Source organism: Eretmochelys imbricata, chromosome 16 (genome assembly GCF_965152235.1).
Source record: "Eretmochelys imbricata isolate rEreImb1 chromosome 16, rEreImb1.hap1, whole genome shotgun sequence".
NCBI lineage: Eukaryota > Metazoa > Chordata > Testudines > Cheloniidae > Eretmochelys > Eretmochelys imbricata.
Genome location: NC_135587.1, coordinates 24,930,006 through 24,957,680, shown reverse-complemented (window position 1 = coordinate 24,957,680; position 27,675 = coordinate 24,930,006). Strand labels below are relative to the sequence as shown.

The following is a 27,675-nucleotide window of genomic DNA, read 5'->3' as shown; positions in this document are numbered from 1 at the left end:
CAAATCATAGTGGACAGGGCTACATCATCACATGGCTAGGCAGCAGTCTGCACGCTAGTCCAGTTACTTTAATAGCTCCAAATCTTACTGCACAGGCACGAAAGCCAGTATGGGAAGACTACAGGGGCCAGTTGAGAACAATCCCAGACCTATCCCGAGTCACCAGACTGGAGGGAATGGGATCGCTTGCCTTACTCTGAGCCACTACCAGTTTGAACACAGTGAGAGGGGGAGCATCTCTCATTCATGCTAGTGCCTGCTGTGGCTCACTGCTTGTTTCCAAGTTCCAGCCAGGTCTAGAATAGAAGCAAAAATTAGTTTCCACACTGATCCTGCTCACAGTCCCTCAATGGCTACTCTCCACCACACGCAATGGCCTGGGCCCGGTCTGAGGGTCGCGGCTGACACTTTGCTCCACAGACACAGTGGAGCGGGAATGCAGGAGACAGCTTTTCCAGGAGCCAGTCCCATAGTGTGAAATGAACTCCCCCAGAAGCTAAGGGTCATTACTAACCCCCCAGTCTGCTTTCAACAGCAGGGTGCACTTGTGTCCAGCCTTCTCCAATGGAGAGAGACAGACATTAAAACAAGTCCCCACACGGCACACAGTCCCGCCATTAGGGAGAAGAGAAAGAATGAGCCACGAGACAGAGGTTAATCACTTTGCACACTATGGGAAGGCAATCAGACACTGCAACAAGGAGGGAGATACAAGCACCCGTACAGAACAGAACATCAGCTCCAAGGAATGAGACTGCATTCCAAGCTATTGTGTGATGCTTTGCTGTTTAAGACTTGCCTGGACATAGCAGCTTACCAAGAGACTGCAGGTGTTGCTGATCCAGGTTTGTGTCAGGACACATTAACTGTTAGTTCTGAAGTGCCCCCCCAGGATACTGGGTTTGTTGCCCCTTTTAGTCTAGGAAGCGGTTCAAGATATCACCTCAATTGCTCTGGCGGGTAAGGGGAGCCACTTATTTCTCTGCCTTATCAAATACCCATTACAAACTCCAGGCTACCACATGTTAGCAGCAAATCTGGAGAGCAGCTGCAGCAGACAAGGACAATCAGTCCCTAAGCTGGTTCTCTCTCTGCTCACCTGTGATTTTCCCCTCCTCCCCTTCCCGAATTCTGGATTCAGCCAGCTCCTAATGTGCCCTGCAAATCGGAACGGTTTTGCATGGCAGTGCCATATGCAGTTTTGAAGAGAAGGGCTCAGACTTCAAAAAAAAAAAAAAAATCTGCTTTCTGTTGATTTTGATCAGCTTGACTATTCCTAGAAGCAGCATTCTCCCCCTCCACCCCTACCCCCACCCCCCCAACATTCTTAGCCTGACTGGAGAAAGGAGCAATTTTGTTCCATTTAGCAGAGGATGTCAGTCTCAGCATGGAGCAGGTTAATTGATTTCCATGGTCAGTTAAGAGAATTAACCAGATGAACTGTGGAAACAGCCAAGGAGAGGGGAAACAATAGATGCATGGCTTAGACATTTTTTTTCTTAAAGGCTTTGAAGATAGTTGACCTGGAAACACAATTCATTAGTGAATCTCGTTCTTCCAAAAAAGAAGTCTCAAAGCTTATTTGCAAGCACCGTTGATGGGATAAATGGACAGTGAATCTATGGCATTGCTTACACTGCAGTACACTGATGCTGCCTTGACAGAATATTCGATAGTCTATTTTATAGTTATAGCCAGCAGCTTAGCTAGTAGGGCTCTCTCTCTCTCTCTGATGATAGACAGGAACAACTGGAGGACCTCAGTTCTTTGGGCCAACATAACAAATGCCTATCTCCAGCACACAGGAGAGAGCTTGGTGGACATTAGAACTAAGCACTGAGATTGGAAGGAAAGACAAGTGTTGACCAGACAGTTCAAAAATCAAGAGCAGAAGTAGAGACAGATGAGATCAAGCATGCCTATTTCATTAGGCCTTGAGTATACCATAAAAATTCAGGTTTCAGAGTAACAGCCGTGTTAGTCTGTATTCGCAAAAAGAAAAGGAGTACTTGTGGCACCTTAGAGACTAACCAATTTATTTGAGCATAAGCTTTCGTGAGCTACAGCTCACTTCATCGGATGCATACTGTGGAAAATACAGAAGATGTTTTTATACACACGAACCATGAAAAAATGGGTGTTTACCCCTTTTGTAGTGATAAACACCCATTTTTTCATGGTTCGTGTGTATAAAAACATCTTCTGTATTTTCCACAGTATGCATCCGATGAAGTGAGCTGTAGCTCACGAAAGCTTATGCTCAAATAAATTGGTTAGTCTCTAAGGTGCCACAAGTACTCCTTTTCTTTTTTCATAAAAATTCAGTTTAGGAGAGAGAATATCTTTTGCTGGACCAACTTGGTCCACCCTTGTGTGGATAATATCCTGGGCCCAACTTAGCTACAACACTGCATACAGATTAGGAGAGCAAGTTAGAGAGACAGAAACCCTCTGCATTTTCAGAGGAGAATGTTATGTGCATTGCTATAAGATTTAATGGGGGAGGTTCATCCATCAAACAACTGCACTGAAACTGCTGGAAGAGGGCATAAGTTACTGTTATGGAAAGAAAGAACCAGAAAGGCATGCCACATGAAATGGTCCAGAAGCCCTGGAAGAGAGACCAGACAAAGCTGCAAAACATGACAGCTAATGGCATCATCCATAGGAGACCCAGGAGAAGAGGTTCATTCCTTAGGGATTGTAGAGAGAGAGGAAAAAAAAAAGTATGCCTCAAACCAAAGGAGATGAACAAGAACATTAAATGGGAACATTTCCACTTGCCCACAGGGAATGGACAGTTTGCTAAAATGGCAGGAGCACAAAATTATTCAGCGAGTTAGATATGTCAGCAGGCATTTGGCAGATTCTCCAGGACAAAGCAAGTGCCAAGATTTGTACTTTCAGTACCCTGTTTGATAAATACTACCAGCTCCTGGAATGCATTCAGCACCCAGAGTACCTCACCACGCAGCGCCTCACACATGAGAAGGGATTGCAGGAGTGAGTGGACACTGATGACAGAGTCACCACACATCTTGCAGGATACTGTGCAGTGCCACGCTTCCTGCTGACAGATTTTCACAGGAAGATCCACCAAGCCCTGAAAGCCCAAACACAGCCAGGCTAGATCACAGCAACAGCACTACTGCAGCTAATTCCCAAATTATCATTTGTTGTTCCCCTAAGACTGCCCCACAGTCATCCCTGAAAGTTAAGCAACAACTAAAAGATTAAATATTGATGTTACCCAGGATTCACGTACAGTATATTCTTCAGTAAGTTAATGCCACTGATATGCTCCACAGCCTTTTAAACTGTCAGGGAGGCAGACAGGTTGAGCCATAGTTTCAATTTTACTGAAATCCCCTTTTGCATACAGATCTTCACCTTTGGGAAAGGGCTTGTGCAGGTGAACTGAATGACTGAGCAACAGAACATCAGAGCATTTTTACATTTAGTAGCCTGGTACCTTAACTATTCATTTTACTTGGCACTCTTTCCCCAGAGGCAGCTATGGGCGTTGGCACGGTCACCAGGTTACCAGAGAAAACACAGCAATACAATAGACAAACAGACGGCCTAAATGTTGTTTTTACACACACACACACTCTCTCTCTCTCTCTCCCTCTCTCTCTTTCTAGAGTGAGCAAGTCACTGGCAAGAGATCTGACTTATTTCCATGAGACAGAGCCACTCAGGTACCCAGTGCTTCAGACCCAGAAGCTGTCCCTCTTTACCTAATTCATCCTCATTGCAAAGCAGAGAGCATTGTGGGAAAGCAGCTGAGTTTTGTTGTACATGGACATCTGTTCACACTGTACTGAAGGACCAAGCTCAGTCTCACATCCCAAGTCAATATTGGTATACCATTTGGCAGTATAAAGTACAATTTCTAGCCATTCCAGTCTGTGATTAGACTTATTCAGTGGCCTTAGGAAGTACTGCATGACCACAACCTCCTTTTGAGAGGTGCAACCCCAAAGTTTTGCCTACATATGCTGATCTGCCCCCTCCTGCCCACCCCCTGCACACACTGAGGAAAAAATTGTTCCCATACCACTCAGAGGTAGCGTGGTCCAGTGGACAGGACACTAGACAGTTTGGAGATGTAGGTTCTATTCTCAAGCCTGCCATACAGCTGGTCCATGGCCTTGAGCCAATCAGTTCACTTTGTGCCTCGGTTGTCTCTCCTCCCCCACTCCCCCCCACCCCCAAATCACTTGAGCTGCTTTGTAGTAGTTCCGTTGTAAGCTCTTCAAGGCAGGCACTGTCTTGTGTCTGTACAGCACCTACTATAAAGGGGATTTGATCTTGGGTATTGCCATCAGGCAAATAATGCCCATCCCCCACAAATTTCCCCAACCTGAAAAACATCTAAGCTCTTACTATTTTGCATTTCCATAAAGGTGCTATACAGCACGGTGGGATCTCCAACAGGACACAGCATCATACAAGTAAAAGGCAGCTGGCACCGAGTCCACTGCACAATAATGGGCGGAGGAAAAGATGGCTTGGCTAAGGACGGCAGGCAAGCTCCTGGCATATTTAATGTCCATTTCACAACAGGATGGACACTTATTTCCATCCATAAAGGTGATTGGAGAGAAGCAGAAATAGCTAGTTTAGATTCCAGTTAGCCACTATCAGGAATAAAGATGCAGGGAAGAAGACAGCAGTAGATGGAGCTAGTGATGCATTAACAGAGCTTTGAACTAAGGCAGATTTACCTGAACATCTGCAAAAGAGCCAACCACATACCTGGGAGGATAGGAAAGAGGCACTATATTACTAGAAGGTAAAATAATAATTGTAGGACATCTGCTTCGTTGTCAAGGACATGAGGGAAATAAAGCTGTTGTCCCCTCTAGCTAAAGCCTGCTGTTTCTTTTTCCCCAGACTCCCAACCACCAACTGCTCCACGGTTTGGATGCCAATCCAATTTTGATGCCTCTAATTCACTCCAGAGACTGTTTATTTTAACTTTATCAAGAGAAGAGAAAAACTGTGTTAGACTAAAAAGAGCATCTGGCAGCATGATGGTCTCCTTTCACTACCAGGTACCAGCATGGTCCGGGAAATTAGCTGAATGAGTCGAGAGAGCAATACACACCACATGTTGAAGTGCAGGCTTATGGAGTCCCACAACGTGGTCACCCTGATCTGGAAACACGGAGGCATAGCCTGTAGCAAGCACAGCTCCCAGTAGGCAGCCCTCCATCTTGAGCCAGACAGCTGGGCCACATGAGGGACCTGCAATATTTTCTGTGTTAGAAAAGGAGGCCAAAATGAGGTCTAGCCTGCCGGATTTGACCAGCTGACTAACGCAGCCCTTAGCTGTGCAAACACTGAGTGCCCAGGACTGCAGGGTCTTGTTTGGAAGTTAATGTTAACTACAGGAACAGTTAAGAGATGCAGCCACAGTGGTTAGGTTGTTCCAGTGTTTCCAAATCTCAGGCTTCCTTTCCCCATTCCCCCATAAGAGTCATGCTGCCTTGCAAAAATGGCAGCATATTCCTCAGAGTCCAGCTGATGAGACGCTACCATCCAGAACTAGCAACACTTAGGAGTTCTCGTTTTCCACCCCCTAAAGCAAGCCACTCCTTTCACATCTTTGAGAGACAAGTACAGGAGCTTCATTTTGATTTTAAGAAGCCAGTTCTAGGATGTCTGGATACAGTCAGTCTGAACACTGCACAACTTGTGTGCCATGAGGTTGCATTCTCTGTTTTGTGCGAGTCACATACTCCTGCAACAGCAGGATCTGCAATAGTTCTGAAGAGACTTCTTGCAGTATGAGAAACAATTGTTTACTGATTAAGCCAGGGAATGTGAGTCCAGGCCTCTTGAGTTCTAGTCTCAAAAGGTACCACCAATTTGTTGCAGGGTCTTGGTCAAATCACACCACCCATATGCCTCAGTTTTGCTATCTGTAATGAAAGTATCTTCTTATCTTGTAGGGATAATTCTTAACTATATTCACACAGTGTTTTGAAGATAAAGCACAATGTAAGTGCTATGTATTTATCTGTTTTACTTGGAAATAATCTTTCCAGTTAATTCTACAATGAGAACCGTAACAGCAGAATCAATGAGATAGCTTCATGTTGATCAGAGTGCAATGCAGCTACATAGCACGCACAGTGCTGAGCTGAGCTAACCCTGTTTTTCATCTGGGGCTGGAGAGATTAGAATACTGTTAATACTAGTCCCTTGAAATTAATGCAGCCTCTGCTTAAACCTTGGAGAGTTGTCAAGTGCGATGCTTCCTGTTTTAATAGATCAGTATCAAGGAGTTTGGTCTCATGTGCAGATACTTGTCTGGAGTCCCTATAATTAGGCCCATCTTTGTGTCCAGAGCTCTAAGCCTTTGGGCTAAGAGCTATAATTCAGTGGATAGCCTGCTGTTAATAGCAAGTGTCAGCTTTCCAGGATGGCTTAGCTGAAAGGAACTTGTTAAGCCATTATATACATTGCTTTTTGATTGGAACAATTAAGCTTCTCTCCACCAGGACACTCCACTAGTGGTAACACTATGCAGGATACCTGGTGCCCTGACGGCTTTAGAAGCTTGAGCCTACTACCTAAAAAGCTTTTTGGTGAGGCTTCTCTCCTGTACACCCCAGAGTTATCCCAGGTTATAGGAGCATCTCCTCATGCACCCCAACTTTATCGATTTCCCAGTGGGAAAGTGAGGCACCCTTCTATATCCTACAGGACACAACTGAACTGCTCACTGGTCTGACCATGAAGGGGAAGAGTAACATCTTGAGATCTAGAGAAAAGTTTTGGAGTCTGTTTAGAGCTGGATTAGACTGAGGCTACTGCTCAAATAAGGCCTCATCAGGATAAGGGGTCATCTGCACTTCTGCTCAGACTTCAGCTCTGAGTAGCAGCAGTCGCGGAAGCTCAGATCCTGTCAGATCCAACACCAGTTCCAGGCTGTAATCAAGACTGTGGGGGCAGGTCTGCCTCCAAGTTTCTAGATGCCCTCCCATCTCCAAGAGGAAAGCCTGAAGGAGTTTAGATTTGGGAAGATTCTCATTTTAGACAGTTTAAAGGAAAGTTAAACAGTAAGGGACAAACTGTTGTTATACCTGCGAGCCACCCATTGACTTCAGTGCAGAAATCTCTGGGTATGTCAGTACTGGAAAAAACCCACACACCCCACCTCCCCTGCACACAAACGACAACAAGTCTCACAGCCTGGCTAACTGACTCAGGATAGTAGTGTAGATGTTCCTGCTCTGGCCAGAGCCTGGGCTCAGAAACCAAGCAAGAGAGACAGGTCTCAGAGCTTGGGCTCCAGCCTGAGCAGGAATGTTAACATGGATATTTTTAGCTCTATAACGTGAGCCTAAGTCTTAACCGGACACCAAGACTCACTGCCGTGGGGCTATTTTTATAGTGTAGATGTAGAGTCAGTCTTCATTTTTACAACTGAGCATGCAGTAAACTTGGAGTTTGTTGCCCAAACAGAAGTGTATCTTTAAAAGTAGGACAATTGTACTAGATACAGTGTGGAGGCAGGAGGATGGTAACTGATGCAGGAGTTTGTGAAACTGTACTACCTTAAAAAAAAAAATTAATAGACTATACTTACATAGAAAGGCCGGTTACATAAGGACCAAGGATTGGATATTCTCGCACTTTCAGCTAAATCGGGGTGTGTGTGAGAAGATTAATTACATTAGGGTTACTTCTTTAACACAAGCAATAGCAAGGCACGAAAGGTGGACACCTTGGGAATTTAGACGCATCATGATAGAAAACGCCAAGCAAAGATTGAAGGAGAGATCTTAATAGTCTTGCATTCTCCCACACTGGATTCTCCCTCCAGCAGCGAAGCCTGTAGTCTCTGCTCTGACTACAATGGACTCCTCCAGCTTCTTACCCCATCCCCATATTAACGGTCCCAGATTTGGCCTCTGCTTCAGCATGCAGTAGTAAGACCACCATCAGGATCCAGGGAGTGATTCTCCCATGCAGGTGCTTGAGTACCACCACTCAGAACCCTCTGAACTCCCAAGCATGTTCTTCCCCTCCATTAAGGGCCACACTGATAACTTCTGCTGCAATAAGAATAATGCCAGGCATTTGGCAAGAAGTGACACTTGTCCCAAGCTGAATTTTAGTGATTGCTCAGATAGGTGAGCCCCAGGAGGGTCTTCCTACTGGACTCTGACTAGTCTGACTAGTCTAGTGCAGGGTCCTGCACTTAGGACGGAAGAACCCAATGCCCAGCTACAGACTAGGGACCGAATGGCTAGGCAGCAGTTCTGCGGAAAAGGACCTAGGGGTGACAGTGGACAAGAAGCTGGATATGAGTCAGCAGTGAGCCCTTGTTGCCAAGAAGGCCAATGGCATTTTGGGATGTATAAGTAGGGGCATAGCGAGCAGATCGAGGGACGTGATCGTCCCCCTCTATTCGACATTGGTGAGGCCTCATCTGGAGTACTGTGTCCAGTTTTGGGCCCCACACTACAAGAAGGATGTGGATAAATTGGAAAGAGTCCAGCGAAAGGCAACAAAAATGATTAGGGGTCTGGAACACATGACTTACGAGGAGAGGCTGAGGGAACTGGGATTGTTTAAACTGCGGAAGAGAAGAATGAGGGGGGGATTTGATAGCTGCTTTCAACTACCTGAGAGGTGGTTCCAGAGAGGATGGTTCTAGACTATTCTCAGTGGTGGAAGAGGACAGGACAAGGAGTAATGGTCTCAAGTTGCAGTGGGGGAGGTTTAGGTTGGATATTAGGAAAAACTTTTTCACTAGGAGGGTGGTGAAACACTAGAATGCGTTGCCTAGGGAGGTGGTGGAATCTCCTTCCTTAGAAGTTTTTAAGGTCAGGCTTGACAAAGCCCTGGCTGGGATGATTTAATTGGGGATGGGTCCTGCTTTTGAGCAGGGGGTTGGACTAGATGACCTCCTGAGGTCCCTTCCAACCCTGATTTTCAATGATTCTATGAAACTGGAACAACTGAGACAGGTGGAACCAAAAGCTACAGGCATGGTCTCTGGCAGGCTCTTGCCAAATGGCTCACAGTTACTATCAGCTCATCAAAACATGGATACCCTCAACTAGCAGGAAAGTGTGACTGGTTTAATGGCACAGGCTTGTTGTTTGGGACCATTGCCTCTACCACCACATTTGCACAGTTAAGGGTGGGACTCTGGGACACCTTCAGGATGCATAGGGCAGGGGGAAGAGGATAAAGGTTTAAGCCATCTTGTGCCCTCAGGATTCTGGAAGATTGGTGGCTGAAATAGCCCCTAGTGTAATTTAGGGAGCACAGAATGTTATTGTATGTCATGCAGCTCTACCTCATGCTGCGCCTGCCACAACCGGGTCCTGTCCCAGACTCTCCATAGTACAGAGAACTATGGCTCCACCTCACACTGTCAATGTTGAGCTTTGAGGGGACCTGTGTAGGACAGCCTATGGCTGCCTGATACAGGCTCACACCAGGGGGATTCTCCCTTGGCTAGCTAAAGGGACCATAATGAAAGGGAGAATTCCTCCCTAGAGCTCTAGGGAAAATCTGGCCCAATATGGCCCAGGTCACATACAATCAATCAGGAAAGAATCAAGCCCCCATTTCGTCGCAAGGAGGGGCATTACAGCTGGGGTTCAGTATTGCAGGTAAATATGTAACATTTTCCAAACTCGAGCTTTCTTCTTGGCATTAGCATCTTCGGATGATGTTAAGAGATCATGTATCCGCTCACTGTATGCCTCAGAGTAACTCAACTCAATGTGATGTTTCACTTGTTGGAATAAGGGAGAAGAATGCATTTGCAAGTACTGGGGTGGACGGGGGGGGGAAGAGAAGGGATTCAAAAATCCATTTTAGCTTTCAAACACAGGGCATTCTGAATGGAGCAGCTCATTTTATGTAGTTGGCCATCTCAAAAAGTTACATTATATGTGATGCTAGGCCCTAATACCATATAGCCCTGTGCACATTTGGTGTTACGTAAGCTTTAAGCTTATCATTGTCACTAGTGCAGATGCAAATGCTATCTTCAATTCAGCCAATAGGAAGAACTATTATAGATAATCCTTTACGATAGTATTTGTATAGACCTACCTACAATATATCTGAAACATGGCTTATTAGAAACAGTCTTTTTTTTAAATGGAAGGATTAAAACTAGCATAAGGCACAAAACTCTTTTCTGATATATTTTGTCTTTATCCAAGCCTCAGCAGGGAGAAGCTGATACTAAAAATAGAACAGTTTTATAGGACTGATAGCTTTTCATCCAGATTAATGGAGGGAGAGACAACCCCATAAGGTGCCCTGGCCAATTTTTGGACAGCTCTAATGGAGAGACTGGAGACTTTATTACTACAAAATATTAAGCAAAAATGTTACTTCCTCTTGTTGAGTCAGATTTACTTTCCAGAATATTTCCTTGCAAAATCGTGGAATTATGCCCACCTCATCAGCATAGCCTGTCATTGTGTTGACGACGAGACCCATGGTTAGTTGTGCTGAAAACCCTAGTCAGAAAAGGGCACTCAATTTTGCTCTAGTCCTTAATATGGCAAAATGATTTCCATCTGGCCAAGTCACAAGTACACCCCACAGATAAGAGAAAGCCATCATGTTTCACTTTGGGACAGGAAACAGATGCACCATGCTTATTAAATTCCATTCTGAGCATCCTCACTATTCTATAGGCTAAACAGTTGTTATACAAGCTAGTTTAGAAAGAGGTTATTTATGACAGTTGCCATCTTTGTCTTTACAAGAGATTAATTTATGATTTTGCTTCATTCTAAAACAGTTTTTGATTCTTTGGTTGAGTTATAGGAGTTTCACCACCTAAGGTTTTGAAAATTAAACTTTTCTAGAGAAGGATTACTTAGTGGCAGATTCTGATCAAGTGGCTGGATTTAGTTTGTTGCCTCAAATAAGCCCCAGATGGCTGGAGGGAGCAGTTATAAAGTTAACAGTAGAGGTCTTATGTGTAAGATTTCCCAGATCCAGTTTGTCCATAAGCAAATAAGCAAGTATTGTAACCTTCAAAGACCGTCTAGAAGTGGCTGGGCCAACAGACCGTACACTACTTCTTGACGGGCATATCCCTTATCCTCTGGATTCTGAGACCCAAAACAACAGTCATAGGAGAAAAGCAGCTGCCTGTTTGTGTGAGGATGATGGATCAGTATTTCCTTTCCAGAAAGGGACACATTTTATACCAACTTACTGTTCTCTGTGAAGTCAGAAAAATGTTGTTGTAGAGACAATTAGGCCTGGTCTACACTGAGGGTGGGGATCGATCTAAGATATGCAACTTCAGCTACGAGAATAGCGTAGCTGAAGTCGATGTATCTTAGATCGACTTAGAATCACTTACTTCGCGTCCTCGCGGCGTGGGATCGATGGCCACTGCTCCCCCTTTGACTCCGCTTCCACCTCTTGCAGTGGTGGAGTTCCGGAGTCGATGGCAGAGCTATCGGGGATCGATTTATTGTGTCTACACTAGACTAGATAAATTGATCCCCAATAGCTCGATCACTACCTGCCAATCAGTCAGGTAGAGTAGACGTGGCCTTAGTTTGAGTTGCCAGAGTTGGAACCCAACTGCTTTTTGGAGTCTGCTGTATTTTTAAATGTAATAGTCAATGCTAAACTCTACATCTCCTATCAGTGCAATGAATTGTGCTTGGTCAGGTGACATGCCTGCTCCTAGCACAGCATGCCTACATTGGATATGGTTCCAGTGTACCACCATCTCAGGCTTTGCCTTTTCTGACATGTGAGAATTAATATTCTGAACCCAAACTTTATCTTGGGCTTGGCTGTACCTTGGCTACAACTCTGCTCCTGCCCCCAGCTCTCACTGCCTCAGTGGAACACTCAAACAGTTTTACACTCTTGAGTTGGAGGTAGTAGGACCCACTTAGTCTGGTATCAAGTTGAGCCAGACAGCTGTAGGTAGGTTTCAGAGTAGCAGCTGTGTTAGTGTGTATCCACAAAAAGAACAGGAGTACTTGTGGCACCTTAGAGACTAACAAATTGATTAGAGCATAAGCTTTCGTGGGCTACAGCCCATTTCATCGGATGCATAGAATGGAATATATAGTAAGAAGATTGTATGTGTGGGTATATATCTCCACACACACACACACACACACACACAAGTTGAAGTTGCCATACAAACTGTGAGAGGCTAATTATTTAAGATGAGCTATTATCAGCAAGAGGATATCAGTAGGTAGGATCCTTCTATGTGCCTTTACTCAATACACGCAGACAGCACACCAACTGGTCTAGTTCAAGTATACAGCACAAGGAATAGAATCCAGGCTGCTCCTCTTGTTGCTGGCCTCCAGAAAGGTCATCAGAAAAAATGTTAAGTCTGATTCCAAACAGAGGACCACTGCTACCCAGGCTTGACTGTCAGGTATTGGATGCACATTTTTAAACATTCAACCACCCCCTCAAAATTTAGAAGCACTTGAAATCTAAGCCAGATTCTGAAATTGGCAAAGAGAGTCATTTATCTTTACAATGGGCAGAACCAAAATCCCAGGCATTCAAAATTCAGATCTGGAATATGTTACTTGAGCCCACTGGCATTTAAAGAGTACAGTAAGACTGAGTTTAATGTTAATGACTCAGTAGTTGTAGATTAAGAGGATTAGCAACACATCTACAGACTGATCATACTGGCTTCAATAGGAGCTGCTGACAAGCACAGAGGAGCCAGTAACTAGGCCCCTGTTTATTGAGAGTCTGAGGTGGTTTCAAGTTCTGATGCTCAGTTTTTAATCTAGGGAGCTGAACCAACAGGCAGGACACTGGATATTCATACTGGAGGCAGGCTGGGGAAGGAGATGGGGCAAGGGCACTGGAAAGGGCAATTCTAGTTGTATGCTGGAACTCAGTATCTGACTCTTTGCTGTCATGGGTTAGATCACTGCACTGTTTGAAAGTTACCTTTGGGTCAGTGGCCTGACTGACTGCCACACTGATGGCACTGTTATCTCCAGAACACCCTCCTTTGGAAGAGGTCCTCCACTGTTCTTCCACATGGCCATGGCTCCCCGTTTTCACAGAAAAGATCCATGGCTGAAGAATCACCAGATATTGGCCTCACATTGCCAGAAGGTTGAGGCACTTGGCTTTCACTGAATGTCCCCCCCACAACTCTTTCAGGTTCTCATCATGGCGACCCACAGATGAGCAGCTAGTTCCCTAACAGGAGTTCCATGAGGGCGTACAGGGCTTTGTACATTTGCAGTGTTCTTAACAGCTTCCTTTCTAGGGACATCAGAACCTTTTGGAGACTTTGCAGTTTTGCTGCCTAATGTTTTGGTTATCTGGTCACTGTTGAGGAGAGGGACCAAAGTATTTGACAGAGAGGGGTAACCTGCTCTTTGCCACCTTCGGCCCATTTTCCTAAGTACACATCTGGCCAGGAGAGCACCTGAGATGTTTGCTAGTCTCTGGTTTTGTCATCAGAGAAGGATCATCAGACGGACTAGTTTGGAAGCTGCACCTCTTTGAAATAGGCACTTTAACAGAAAAAGTTTTATCCTGTTCACTTTGTTCTGTCCCATCTTTAAGTACTTTCCTTTTCAGCAGAGGAAACAGATTGTATGACAGTTTTGCTCATCCACTCCATTCTTGGTAGCACATTTTCATCTGAAAAACGTGTTGATGCTCTATCATTCTTTTCAAGAGAAATAGGAGAGAGATTAGAGACATGCAAGCTTCGTTCAGACACCTGAGACGTTGCATTCGTTCTTGGGCTGTCTGTGATTGGACTACTGTTCAGCAGGAGTCTGCAAGATGTTTGGCTGGCTTCTGGTGTAAAATGCATCATATCTTCAGGATTCAAACCAAAGCTGCTCATTTCAGCATTTGTAACTACTCTGATACTATTGTGTCCTGGAGACTGAGCACCTAGCATAGAAGTTTCACTGGGGAAAGAACCTGGGGTAGGCTTCCTTTAGACTTCAGTTGAGAAGAAGCTGCTGCACTGCTCATTTTTCCAATTCTGTTCTGCAAGAGGAAGAGAGTCATAGCATATCAGAAAAAAGAAAAGGAGTACTTGTGGCACCTTAGAGAGTAACCAATTTATTTGAGCATAAGCTTCAAAGTGGCAAAAGTTATTTGTAGGTTTGAAAAAGACTGAGTAGGGGCGAAGGAGCAGTTTTCGCTTTACCGGTCAGAACCTGAGATGGCAACTAGATGCTGGCAAACTTGTATTAATCACACACACAAAATACCGCCTCAGGAGGTAAAAAGTTCTCCCTCCCCACCACTAACAGATGTGTGTTGGCAAGCCCTAGAGTGCCAAGTATTAACAAGCACTTCAGTGAGTTCTGAAGTCTCAAATTCTTATTGGTGTCAATGGGAGTTAGGTGCCTAGGCAGTTCTGAAAATCTATACATGCCCGTTCTCCACATAGTCCTTTCTTGAAGGCTATAGAGTTTCATTCCTTTTATCAATCAGTGGGCAGGAATAGTAGATAGACCAGAGGATTCATTGGTTAATATGGACCAGCATTCACTACCCCGCATCACATAGACAACATTTGTAACTGAATCTTTGCTCACCCAAGAATGTGGCCTGGAGACCATTGTCCAGATAACACACTCATCTCCTAGGACAATATTTATAATAAGGGACTCTCTTGCAATATGCTTCACAAAATGCAGTGAATGAGCTTTTCAGCTAAAATGAACCTTTCAAAAACTCACACGAGGCATTACTGAATCCAGGCTCTTTTCCTCAAAGAAAGAAAAAGAGTACAGTAGTGCCAGAACAAAATTTCTAAAAGCAGCATTCTGACTCCTATCAGTGTAAGGTTTTAGAAGCACAGATAAGACCAACAGGCTGAAATACTGAAGTCTCTGGCTATTCTGCTAAGAACCTCTCTTAATTCCAGGCTTTTGAGGCATGAGGTGGTGAACTAAGAGGTGGGATTTGTGCATTGAGGGATAAGATCTATGGCTGAAATGGATTCCCCTTCATCTTTCCTGTTTTTTTTGGGGGTGGGGGAGGGGGGAGAAAGAGGAGGAGGATTTATTTTTGTTTGTATTAGTAGGGTTACATTTTCAATATGGCAAAAGCCATACTGAGCCATCGACAGGAACTTTTTTGTACTGATTTAACTAAAGTATGATTTTTAGTAGTATCAGTCACCCAAAGCCCTCAAGGTGTTTTACAAGGGCAGTTAGTTGTGTCCCATAAACCTAAAGTAAAATTGCATTACTTTCATTTTAAATATGGGAGAACTAAGGCAGAGAAAGTAACAAGACACTCTAAGGTAACACATAGACACTAGCAAAATCTTGTCTAGAATCTAGATTCTGTATTTCCTGATCTAGCGGGAGACGCTAAGTTTTTCACAACCCTCTCCTTGCCCCCCAGTTTAGGTCATGCAGATATTTCCCATAGTTTCAGATTAGAACAATGCCAGCATTTGTATCCCCTAGGGTTCAAGTGTGCCTCTAGCTTCATAACATGGACTAATGCATTCCTCTTCACTTCCTTTCTCTGGTCCCTCTGTCACCTTTAATAGATTTCTTGGGGAACCAATGATTTGTTCTTGACTCCAGCTTCACGTTAGAAGTTAAATTCCTATAGGACTAGGTGGTCAGTCAGTAGGTGCTCAAAGCCTATCACTGGAGAAAATACTTAGGTTATTCATACCGACTCAGTAAAAGTCTGTTCATCCAATTATAAGCTGTACTCTGCATGCCACAGTCAAGCCCAGGGCCATTTGTTTGAAAGCCTTCCTCTGGACACACTCTAAGTAAGCAAACTTCAGCAATGGCCTGGACTGACATGCAAGATTTATACTTAATTTCCTGCCAAAAGGAGGAACTGCCACTCACATCTTTAGGTTTGTAAATAAACTCATTTCACGTAACAATTCTAGTAAATAACTCTTGATTTAGACATCTCACTGGGCATGAGTGATGTAGAAGAGTTCATTACAGGCCCCACATTGTCAGTTCACACATCCAACAAGCCTTGCCCCTCACCAGAGGGGGAAATTGTTTTCTTTTAAGCAAGTCTATCATAGTGGGTTACAGACTGATACCAGATCCAAACCTTGTGGAATGTATTTAGTTTTCTAGGAAAGTCAGATCAAGGTTACATTTCTTATGTCCCCCTCGATCTGTTTGGAAGGGACATGTGGGTCTCAAACCACCTTCCCACCCCAGAGTCCAGGAAAGTACAGGAGAGAGTCAATCCTAAATACTAGAAAGTGGCAAGTCTCTCCTATGTCAAGAGGGCTACAACCATATTTGAGCACACTATTTTCTCTTCACTGCTCTGCAGAAGCTAGGCTGCTGCTACTTTAAACAGGTAGAGAAAACATGAAGTGCCTCATTAAATGTTAATAGCCTCACATGCACAGCTGCATTTAGATGAAGATTAATATTTAAACACAGCACAGAGAGCTCTAAACACTTCCTAGCTTAAAGGCCATCTCTTGGCAAGTACTCTTGAAAGAAGAGTAACAGTGTTAAAAGCTAAACAAAAAACTCTTAGCTCACACGGATTGAGTAAGAAATAGACATTAGGGTGGGGGAGGGGGAAGAAAAAAAAAGCTGGCAACCATTGAAGCAAGAACCACAAGCCTTGGGAGGTCTGAGAGGGCACTTGTTGCACATGTAGAAATCAGAGACTTAATCCAGCATCACACTGGCATGCGCACACACACAATGTACTGGCCTGTATAACTCATGCCTGTGAACACTTGATAGTTTAATTTTTGTTTTTTAGTCATAGGCATATAGAAGTTCAAAGGCTTTAGAGGAACAGTTGAGGTTTGCAGCACATGTTCTCAGAGTGTTAAGTACAAGTACAGCTACCAATGCCAAGCCCATCCAGTTACTTTCCTGACTGAATGCTGTTCAACATATAGCAGTTGCAGACTAGCAAGAACAGCTCTGTTAAGCAGCCCCTAGGCAGCAGACCAATAGCCAGCTGGACAAGGAAGCTTTGGAACACTGTTGAAAAGAAATGTCTCCCAAAGTCACATTAATCTATCAGCCGATGATACTGTCTTCTGTCAAGAGAAAGACATTCCTTTGAGGGAGTTTTGATCAACTGGAATATTTAGTTTCACAGAGAGCTACAATGAGATCAACAGGGCAGAAATATCTAGCCACCAACACTAGTGCATATCTCACATAGGATAGGAGCATCAAGTACATTTTTCTCTAGTCAGCTCTCATTGCCAGGAAGCATTTCTCCCAAACACTTACACAGAAGTTAATTGAATTTAACAAATGAGAACAGTCACCTATAGGACAAGATGATAAAAATCATAACAGGGAAAAACAAGACCAAACTCTACCCACCAAATAACAACCTCAACATTCCACCATTTCCTTCCTTTTTATTGCTAGCACACACCTAGCAACTCCAGTAGAGAAAACCATAAGGGATAGCAACTATGTAAATTAGACAAATAGGTATAGTATTTATCTATCACTACAGTCTCACAAACTGCTCTACTATCTCTCCTCTTCAAAAGGCCTGTGGAGGCTATTCTGCTTGATATATTCCAGCTGGATTAATAACCCCAGCTGCTCTCTCCCAAACCAGCAACAGTATCAGAAATTCAGCAGCTGGTGGTTGGTTAAAGCAGCATCAGACGAGTAATCACTAGGATTGAGCTAATTTCCTGGAAGTCTTAAGCCTTGATTTGGCAAAGACTTGCTTAACTTTATGTACCAATTAGTTACATTGACTTCAATTAAATGATTCACAGTGTGTACTCAAGTTTTTGCAGAATCAGGGTCTAACACTTAATCAAGTTTACTCTACTCAATGGTTTTCATGTGCCTATGCTGTTTGCTCTCATTTTACAGGTTTGACTGTCTCTAGAAGAAGCTCCATAGCCCCCTTTGATCATTTGTTTCCCCTTTACAATTTCAACTTTCTCTCTTGGTTTTTCCTGTGGCTTTTCCTTGTGTTTTTTTTTAAATATGGATGAGGATTTTTTAAATGTATAGATCCCTTCTCCTTTTCTGTATAAATAGGAAACTAGGACATAGGGCTGGAAGGGACCTCTTGGGTCATCCAGTCCATATAATCCCATTCATAAATGTATCATATTTAATGATGCAGACACAGTTGTTTTCCTCCCCACCTTGGGAGTAGCAACTGGTAGCTGCTGAGGCCAGAGCTCCAGTAGTTTAGTCTTTACCAAAGTGAGAGGCTGGTGAGAGTAGGTGAAAGACAGGATCAGCTGATGGTGAGAAGTACAGGATGAGACAAGAAATGGTGAAGTCCTTTTTCTGGAGGTATATTCAGACATAATAGGCGGTTGGTATAACAGGCCAGGGGAGGCTAAGCCAGCCCACCACTTTTAGAGTACACTGCTGTCAAAATGATAGGTGTCCTGCCTGCGCTCTACCGCAAGGTCCTGGTCCCACTCCTCCTCTTCCCACAAGACTCTGCTTCTTCCCATCCCCACTCCATCCACATGAGAGGTGAGTGCCAGCTGGCTGGCCAATGGGAGGGTGGGGGAGGGGCAAAGAGGCACCATGAAGGGCTGGCCAGGTGGTGGAGGGGGCCTCAAGCAGGGGGCTGAGCAGGGACAGGGGTGGAGCATCAGTGGGGCTTCTGCAGGAGGAGGCTAAGTGGGGGCGAGCCTCAGGGGGAGACCACAGTCCAGGTGTGTGCAGCCTCCCCAAACGGTGGAGTCACGTGCCACCCATGATTAATGATGCACACTCACAATTGGTGAACACTCTGCTGCCTTGTCTTTTAAAACAACTTTTCTTTTGGTATACCTCCTGAATCACCCTCCTTTTGTCCCTTTACTTCGGTTCCCTTACTGTGAAAGGCTTTACATGGTCGTGGCCAATCCTTTGCTATTGAATTTATCTCTCACTCGGAAACCTTCAGCTCTCCACCCATTTAGAGCAGAATGCACTCGTCACACAGAGCTCCAGAGAGATAACCTACGATCTTTCACACTTGATCCTGCTCCCAACTCAATAGGACCAGGTTCCATGGTAAGGTTTACAACTTCAGCAAGTTAGGTCCCAATCCTGACAGTGCTTATGCATGTACTTAATTTTCCTACCAGAAACAATCACATTGATTTTAATGAGACTACTCATGGTAGTAAAGCTAAGCACATGCAATGATCAGGGTCTTAGCCTGCAGCATATTGACACCTATAGTCAGGCATACACTTCAGCTGACATTTCTTCAGAACATGTCTCATCATCACCCATAGTTGTTGCTGGTGGGTTTTTGTTGTTTTTTTTAGAGCTGGGAGAATAATTCATGATGAATAATGTATTCAATAACTTTCACCACCTACCCCATTGTCCATGAACAAACTGTGATTGTCTTAAATGTACTTATCTGAGACATGATTCTTGGTCTGCATCTCATTTGAGAGCATTTCACTGAGACTGTTTGCTACTCAAAACGTAAGATGTTTTGATTAGTTAACCAAGCCACATGAGCTGCTTCTGTTTCCTTAATCATCATCATCATGTTCCCATCACCATTATGCCTCTTGCATTTAGGGCAGCGATGAAGCTCCTCCACTCCTGTCTGTTTGTGGCAAGCCTTTCAATGGTTCCCAGGTGTGCCCCAGGGTTTTCAGCTCAGTTTCCTTAATGGATGAGCATAATTCCTAGAATCTGGAGTGTGTGCAGATAGGTTTTATTTTGTAATAATGTCTATGTATTCTTGCAATACTTGCTTAAATTGGCTGTTTCTGTGAATATTCCTATACACTTCCTTACTAGGATATTTGTAAAAAGTGAATATTAAAGAGGTGAAAAAAATCCCTGGCAAAATCGTTTACAAATCACATGGGAAAAAGTTGGCCCCAGTCACACGGCCCTGCCTTCCAGTTGTGAACACCCTGCTCAGAACAGGGTGCGCGTCGCCCTGCAGCGTGGCCAACTCTCGGGGGTTTGTCCTGAGCCTCGTTCTCCTTAAAGCCCCCGTCTCCTGGAGTCAAGCGGCCAAGCGGTTTCATCCTCAACGGGAAAAGACGCGTCTGGCCCTGTGCCTGACGAGAAAGCTCCAAAGGGGGGCCCAGTGCAGGCTCCAAAAGCAGAAACCAAATGACAACCCCCCCCCGCTGCCCCGTTCCCCAGACTCCCGGGATTGTTTTCAGAGTAGCAGCCGTATCTGATTTGTGTCCATTTATTCTTTTACGTAGAGATTGTCCAGTTTGACCAATGTACATGGCAGAGGGGCATTGCTGGCACATGATGATATATATCACATTGGTAGATGCGCAGGTGAACTAGCCTCTGACAGTGTGGCAACCTCATTTGCTCCAACCCCTCAGACAGAAACAAACACCTACAAGATCTCTATCAAGCATTCTTACAACTACAATACCCACCTGCTGAAGTGAAGAAACAGACTGACAGAGCCAGAAGAGTACCCAGAAGTCATCTACTCCAGGACAGGCCCAACAAAGAAAATAACAGAACGCCACGAGCCATCACCTTCAGCCCCCAACTAAAATCTCTCCAGCGTAACATCAAGGATCTACAACCTATCCTATCACTCTCACAGATCTTGGGAGACAGGCCAGTCCTTGCTTACAGACAGCCCCCCAACCTGAAGCAAATACTCACCAGCAACCACACACCACACAACAGAACCACTAACCCAGGAACTTATCCTTGCAACAAAGCCCGTTGCCAACTGTGCCCACATATCTATTCAGGGGACACCATCACAGGGCCTAATAACATCAGCCACACTATCAGAGGCTCGTTCACCGGCACATCCACCAATGTGATATATGCCATCATGTGCCAGCAATGCCCCTCTGCCATGTACATTGGCCAAACTGGACAGTCTCTACGTAAAAGAATAAATGGACACAAATCAGATAACACAAAGTAAAACTATTTCCCCTTGTTTATTCCCCCCCGCCCCGACGTTCTTGTTAACTGCTGGAAATGGCCCACCTTGATTATCACTAGAAACGGTTTTCTCCCCCCCCGGTATTAGCTCATCTTAAGTGATCACTCTCCGTACGGTCTGTACGGTAACACTCATTGTTTCATGGTCTCTGTGTAGATCAATCTCCCCCCTGTATCTTCCAGGGAATGCATCCGACGCAGCGAGCCGTAGCTCACGAACGCGTAGGCTCAGGTAAATCGGTTAGTCTCTCAGGTGCCACAAGTCCTCTCCTGCTCTTTTCCCGGGATTGCGACCCAGCTCCTGACTGGCGCGGGGCCCGGCGAGTGCTGTCCGAGCGGCCCGGGCCTGGGCCCCGCCCGGCCTCTAAGGGCCCGATTCTGCAGCCAGCCCCGGGGCGGGTGGGCGCCACCGCGGGCTCGGGCCTGGGCCCTCCGCGACCAGGCCGCGGCCGGGCCCTTCCGGCTCCGGGGCAGGAGAGCGGCGGTGACCCGGAAGCAGTTCCGCGGCCGGCGCTCGCTGAGTCACGCGGCGGCGCCCCGGCGGCGGGAAGATGGCGGCGGTGTCCGTGCTCCAGGCTCCGAGCAGCGGCTTCGGCTTCGACAACTGCGCCCGGTGAGGGCCGGGGGCGGGGCGCGCGGCGGGACCGGGGCGCTTAGAGAGAGGGGAGCGGGCCGGCGCCGGCAGCGCGACTCAGCGCAAGCCGCGCAGGGAGGCTGCCTGGAGGAGCCCGGCCTGCGGAGCCTGAGCCGTGGGGCAGCCCCGCCTGGCGCAGCGGAGGGGGGTGTTTCGTTCCCCTCATCCAGGGCGCTCAGCCTGGGGCAGGGGTCGAGGCCCGGTGGTGTGGGTGTGGGGCCGGGGCCGGGGCCGGGCCGGGCCGCCGGTGGTGTGGGGCCGGGGCCGGGCCGGGCCGCCGGTGGTGTGGGGGCGGGGGCGGGGCCGGGCCGGGCCGCCGGTGGTGTGGGGGCGGGGCTGGGGCTGGGCTGGCGGGGGGGGCACCCGGTGGTGTGGGGGCGGGGCGGGCCGGGCTGGCGGGGAGGGGGGGCGGGCCGGGCTGGCGGGGAGGGGGGGCGGGGCCCGGTGGTGTGGGGGCGGGGCGGGCCGGGCTGGCGGGGCGGGGCCCGGTGGTGTGGGGGCGGGGCGGGCCGGGCTGGCGGGGCGGGGCCCGGTGGTGTGGGGGCGGGGCGGGCCGGGCTGGCGGGGCGGGGCGGGGCCCGGTGGTGTGGGGGCGGGGCGGGCCGGGCTGGCGGGGCGGGGCGGGGCCCGGTGGTGTGGGGGCGGGGCGGGCCGGGCTGGCGGGGCGGGGCGGGGCCCGGTGGTGTGGGGGCGGGGCGGGCCGGGCTGGCGGGGCGGGGCGGGGCCCGGTGGTGTGGGGGCGGGGCGGGCCGGGCTGGCGGGGCGGGGCGGGGCGGGGCCCGGTGGTGTGGGGGCGGGGCGGGCCGGGCTGGCGGGGCGGGGCGGGGCGGGGGCCCGGTGGTGTGGGGGCGGGGCGGGCCGGGCTGGCGGGGCCCGGTGGTGTGGGGGCGGGGCCGGGGCCGGGCTGGCGGGGGGGGCACCCGGTGGTGTGGGGGCGGGGCCGGGCTGGTGGGGAGGGGGGGGCCGGTGGTGTGGGGGCGGGGCGGGCCGGGCTGGCGGGGAGGGGGGGCGGGGCCCGGTGGTGTGGGGGCGAGGCCGGGCAGTTCAGCCAACTGAGGAGGGAGGCGTAGGAAACGATGAAAGCCTTGCTTGTGAAGGTGCCATGTCTCCTTATTCTTTCTTTGGCTCCTCCCCTTGTTCCAGGAATGCGCTCCTGGAGGCAGAGTTCACTAAGAAGGGGCTTCGGCTCCCTGCAGCCCGGAAGACAGGCACCACCATTGCTGGAGTTGTGTTCAAGGTGAGATTAGATTGCTCCTCTACCTCCTTCCCTCGGGCACGTGCTCCTAGGGCCCCCGTCACTGTAACATCAGAGTGCAACACGGAGCAGCTAAGAGTCACAGGAAGATGTTTGTAATGGACTCAGCTCTTCACGTTTTCTGGGATTAGCAGCTGTTGCATAAGGGGTTTTGCCCTGAGTAAATGCGGGGAGACTTCTGCTTTGTGTACCCACATGAGTTCTTTGGGGCTGTTGAGTGAATACATCAAGAGAGATCTGCATTCCATTTTTCTTGCTGTTTATCAGGAGAACAGTCAGCTAAATTCCCTTTGCAGAATCTTCTGTTCTGATGATGATGAAAAACAGAATTACATCCCAGATGGCCTGTACAGGTCTCACACTTAGGAATAATCATGCATTAAACTCTAAATAGATCATATTTTATCTGGAAGTTAGAGATGAGATGAAATGTAATGTTTAGTCTCTTGTGTCACTGCACTTTAAAAGCCAAACTCCACACTCTCGATGAGGCAACAGCTGGCCTGTAATCTGGGTTGGCTGTTCCTTCAGGTGGCAAGAGATACTGTGGTGATGCGCACAATATGAAACCTAGTTGGAAAATAACATGAAATCTTACCTCTTCAATTAAGATCTGCTAGCCTGTCACCTCACTGGAAAGTTCCGAAAGTGTCGTCTTCAGCTGAACACGGCATTCAGTCCACTGCTGACTTACTCTGTCAGCTCTCTTTACTCACAGGCTCTCTTTAGAGTGCTTGCCCTTTCCTGACACATTGCTGTATATTTGATGGTGACAGTCTCTTTTTGGTGCTGCGGGAACATCTGTCCATTACAAATTCTTCTGCAGCCCAATATTTACCATTTTCTCTCTCGGAAGGTACATTATTATTGTGAGTATTGCAGAAAGTGACAGTGGTCATTGTCATTGCATATTACAGACTGCTGTAACATGAGCAGTAAAATAATTTTAAATCTTGTCAAAGTTTTGATTTTAAGTTTCTCACCTTTTCTATAGGATGGTATAGTCCTTGGAGCAGATACAAGAGCAACTGAGGGGATGGTTGTTGCTGACAAGAACTGTTCAAAAATACACTTCATTTCTCCTAATATCTAGTAAGTATTAAACCTGTCAGTTTTACAGTAAGTAAACTTTACGTGTAATTTTAGTGTTGATTCTCGTAAACTGTATGCCTTATTGCTAATACTTCAGATTTAAAGGTGAGAACTTTAAAATGGTAGTTAATTTCACCAGTAACGCTGTTTGTCTCTTTTTGGTAGTCATTCATGCCAGACAATGAAAATAGGTTGGTTAGTTTCAAGGTTAGTATCTGGTTAATTTAATTTTTTCTCCTGTATCAGCGTAAGGCTGTAACGCTCGTGTTGAAAAAACTGCAGGAGTATCTAAATAGGAAGCAGTTAAACATCCTACCCTACAGTTGCTATTGGAAAGACTTCTTTCTGTCAAAGAAAATGCTTATTGTTAACTCTGAATGCATGTGAGTGGTCTTCATATAGTAAAAGGGTCAGGAAACTATAACAATTATGTGAATTGGATTAAATCAAAGCAAACTAGAGGAGGAGACTATGAAAATCTATCACATTAAATAAAGTAATCTTAATTTTACCTCTCCGAATAGCTGGTATCCACCTTGGAAGTAGCACTGCCTGTTTCTAGTGACTAAAAGAAGAGGGATATTAATTAAATACAGTGTTTAAGAGTTTTTAACTTGGTGACTTGCTAAAAATGTTTTCCAGTTGTTGTGGTGCTGGGACAGCTGCAGACACTGACATGACAACTCAGCTGATCTCTTCTAATCTGGAGCTCCATTCCTTGTCTACTGGACGGCTTCCGAGAGTTGTCACAGCTAACCGAATGCTCAAACAGATGCTTTTCAGGTAACTCCATGAATTCCTTGCAGACACTGACCCGAAGTCAAAAGTATATCAATATTTTATCATAAAACTGCCATGCACTTTGTTCATTTTTCTTTGTCAGACAGAAGCAAAGAAACAATCTGAGTTGTCTTTCCATTTCCTGTACTGTAGTGAATTTAAAAACACAGTCTTATATCAAAGGACTGAAACAAAGTGATTACAATTTAATACAACAATTTTATACAGACAGTAATACTACATGACACCTCAGAAGCACCCTTCACCCGTGGGTCCTTTGACACAACAAGACTGTGCTTTTAAATTTTTACAAGCATTATTTAAACATCCACCACTTTTCAGGTACAGTGTAGCTAAGTGTTATATCCATTTTACAGATGGGGAAAGTAAGACAGAGGTTGAATAACTTGATCCAAGGTCAGAGTTAGTGGCAAAACTGGAAAAACAAACTGAGTCTTGAAATACTAGACCCTTCTTTACTGCTAGTCCAATGTTCCATCAATTTGTTTGGGTCACTTATCCCAGCCAAACAGTGAAGACAGAGGCAGGATGATAGAGGAAAATACAAAGTCCCTCAAAACCATTCGGATTTCCCATTTCTCCCTACAACGTTGTCCTCTCAAATATAGCTTTGCAAAGAGATACAAAGGTAGATTAGGTATTTACACACACTCCATAGGATACAATTAGCTGCTGAATTATTTAAGGGTCTAATAGTTGAGGTTTGTATTTTTAGTGGCATTGTCTATTGCTGAGAGAGTTTTTGAATGATCAGGTTCTGAAAGACTACCACCAATAGAAACTTATTCTTGACTTATGTAGTCCAGTCCCCTCAACTGAAACTTCAGACATTTGCTACATTCTTCTAAACAAACTTACGAAGTACAACTTTCCTGATCTTAATGTTTTCCCTCTTTGCTGTAACCTTCCTCACAGCTGTACAGCCAGCCCTAGTAAACTGGATCTAAATTATGTAGCAAGGAGTCAGAGTATATGAGGAACCATTTTGCCAAAGACTCGGAATTCTGCAGCATCTTCATTTAAATTTAAAACTTGTTTTTATTTAATTTAAAATTAATTCAATCAGTACACCCATTGTCACTTTGATATTGGCTAGGGTCCTCAGATTTTCCAGGTGGCCAATATGCCAAAGACTTTTTGGTTATTGTTTGGGGAAGGGGGAGGGAGGGAGACGTGCAAAGGAAATGTAATGTTTCACTTGGAAATTGTAGGGCATTCATCCTAAAATAGTTTCAACTGATGGGTTTGCCATCAGAATCAAGCATTGTTTTATGTGGGTGGGTATTTAAACCACATTACCAGTTTTTCCAGGCTGAACAGACTGAGGGCATGTTCTCCATCACTTTTTTTAAATCATGCCAATGTTATTTTAATACAGTGTTTTCCATGTGGGTGGGTGGAAGGTGAAAGAACGAAGTATGTGTATGTGATTAAAAAAAGTTTCCACCAATCAGGAAAGTTCCCAGAAAATTAAAGTCTGGGATGGAAGAAGGAGGAAGAAGAAGGAAAAAAAAACACAAAACATTCCATGAAACCAAGTGATCTGGAGTCAGGATGAGTTATAGTAATTCAGGTTATCAGGTTGGCAGCTTGCTGTTGGTCAGCTTGGCTGTTCCAACGGGCTGTCATGTGACAGTCATTAAAAGCAATCCAGACATTTGGACCAACCAAAGGCTAAAAATAGAGGTGGAGAAGGGCATGCATTTCTAAACTCTTTCCAATAAAATAAAAACCTGTTTCAAATGCAGGAATTACGATACTTCAAGTAAGGCCTGAAAAAGTTAACGTTTTGGCTTCTCTTTCTATTAACAAACGAAGGGCGTGCACAGGATAGTAGTGCTCTAGCACAGCAACTGTGCCAGTCGAGGTCCAGCACGTTCGCTGCAGCTGAACATTTTCATTCTCCAGTTTCAGGCGATGGCAGTTTAATACTACACTAATACTACAGTGCCTTTCTATGCACTAGAGTTAATTTTTCTTAATTCGAGTCATTACACATTGCTAACATTTGCAGAGTGTTCCTGATAGGTAGCCACACAGTTATTTTTAATTTGTATAATGATGTTAAAAAAAAGGGGGGGGGGCAGATTAACTAGACCAAATAAGGTGTCTGTATTTAATATTGGCTAATAGGACTGGCATGTTTTTGAAAGATATACATTTAGGTTATTATGCATGGAGAAACAACCTGTTATAATAATGAGAAAGTACTTCAGTTTTTAGAATGCATATGTTATGTTAAAGTAAAATTAAGTTTATCAATGTCTAAATTCATGTTCGTACTTTGTTCAACAGGTATCAAGGTTACATTGGTGCTGCTCTGGTTTTAGGGGGAGTAGATGTCTCTGGACCCCACCTTTACAGCATCTATCCCCATGGATCAACTGACAAATTGCCCTATGTCACTATGGGTGAGTAATGTTGCTACATTGCCTGCTAACTGAAATGCTTGTGCTTGTATTTCTTACAAATTTATATTCTGTGATTCATAAGTGGTGTCAGGAGTTCAGAATTAAGAAGGAGTCTCTGTAAGATACTGATGGTTCTACATTTCAAAACCACTTCTGTAGCGTCTCATGCCAAAAAAATATGGTGAGTTGTAGAAGAGCTGGTGTTAGATAATGTGCTGCATGGATTCCTCAGCAGACTTGACACCTAGAATCGCTACTGTTCTTCTTGTTTACTGGCCATTTGAAATAAAGAATCCAAAGGTCGGTCTGTAAGAATTGGGTTACTAACCTTGTGTCTTGCCCAAATTCCAGCTTAGGTAACTACATTCCTTCTCGTGTTTGTTTCCTGGTAGTTTCAATGGAGTAAACATGCCTTACTCAGTGTCTGCAATCTTTGTGCAGTGTTTCTACACTGCAAAATAGCAATTGTGTTCCACCCCAGATGCAAGTGTCTGCATTTCACTGATGAGCGAAGTGATCTCTGTGTAGCCTTCTCCCTGTCTTGATAGGATAAAAGCTTAATTAATGTGAGTTTCTGAATAT

The 27,675-nt window shown here is 45.7% G+C and overlaps 1 protein-coding gene and 1 long non-coding RNA gene across 2 annotated transcripts in view; one reads left to right on the top strand and one right to left on the bottom strand.

Annotated features, from left to right (window-relative positions):
- Positions 1-12,700: 12,700 nt before the first annotated feature.
- On the bottom strand, positions 12,701-21,356 carry LOC144275995 (uncharacterized). Its single transcript, XR_013348173.1, has 2 exons — positions 20,946-21,356; positions 12,701-14,022 (listed from the first exon to the last, which is right to left on the bottom strand). It is a non-coding gene; the product is annotated as an uncharacterized LOC144275995 (long non-coding RNA).
- A 19-nt stretch (positions 21,357-21,375) lies between these two features.
- Positions 21,376-27,675, top strand: part of PSMB7 (proteasome 20S subunit beta 7) — a 41,066-nt gene continuing 34,766 nt past the window's right edge. Inside the window, exons 1-5 of the mRNA XM_077835786.1 lie at positions 21,376-21,513; positions 22,678-22,771; positions 23,784-23,881; positions 24,524-24,664; positions 26,978-27,093. Of these exons, the coding sequence (XP_077691912.1) occupies positions 21,452-21,513; positions 22,678-22,771; positions 23,784-23,881; positions 24,524-24,664; positions 26,978-27,093 (511 nt within the window). The 5' untranslated portion in view covers positions 21,376-21,451. The remainder of the gene's footprint in view (positions 21,514-22,677; positions 22,772-23,783; positions 23,882-24,523; positions 24,665-26,977; positions 27,094-27,675) is intronic.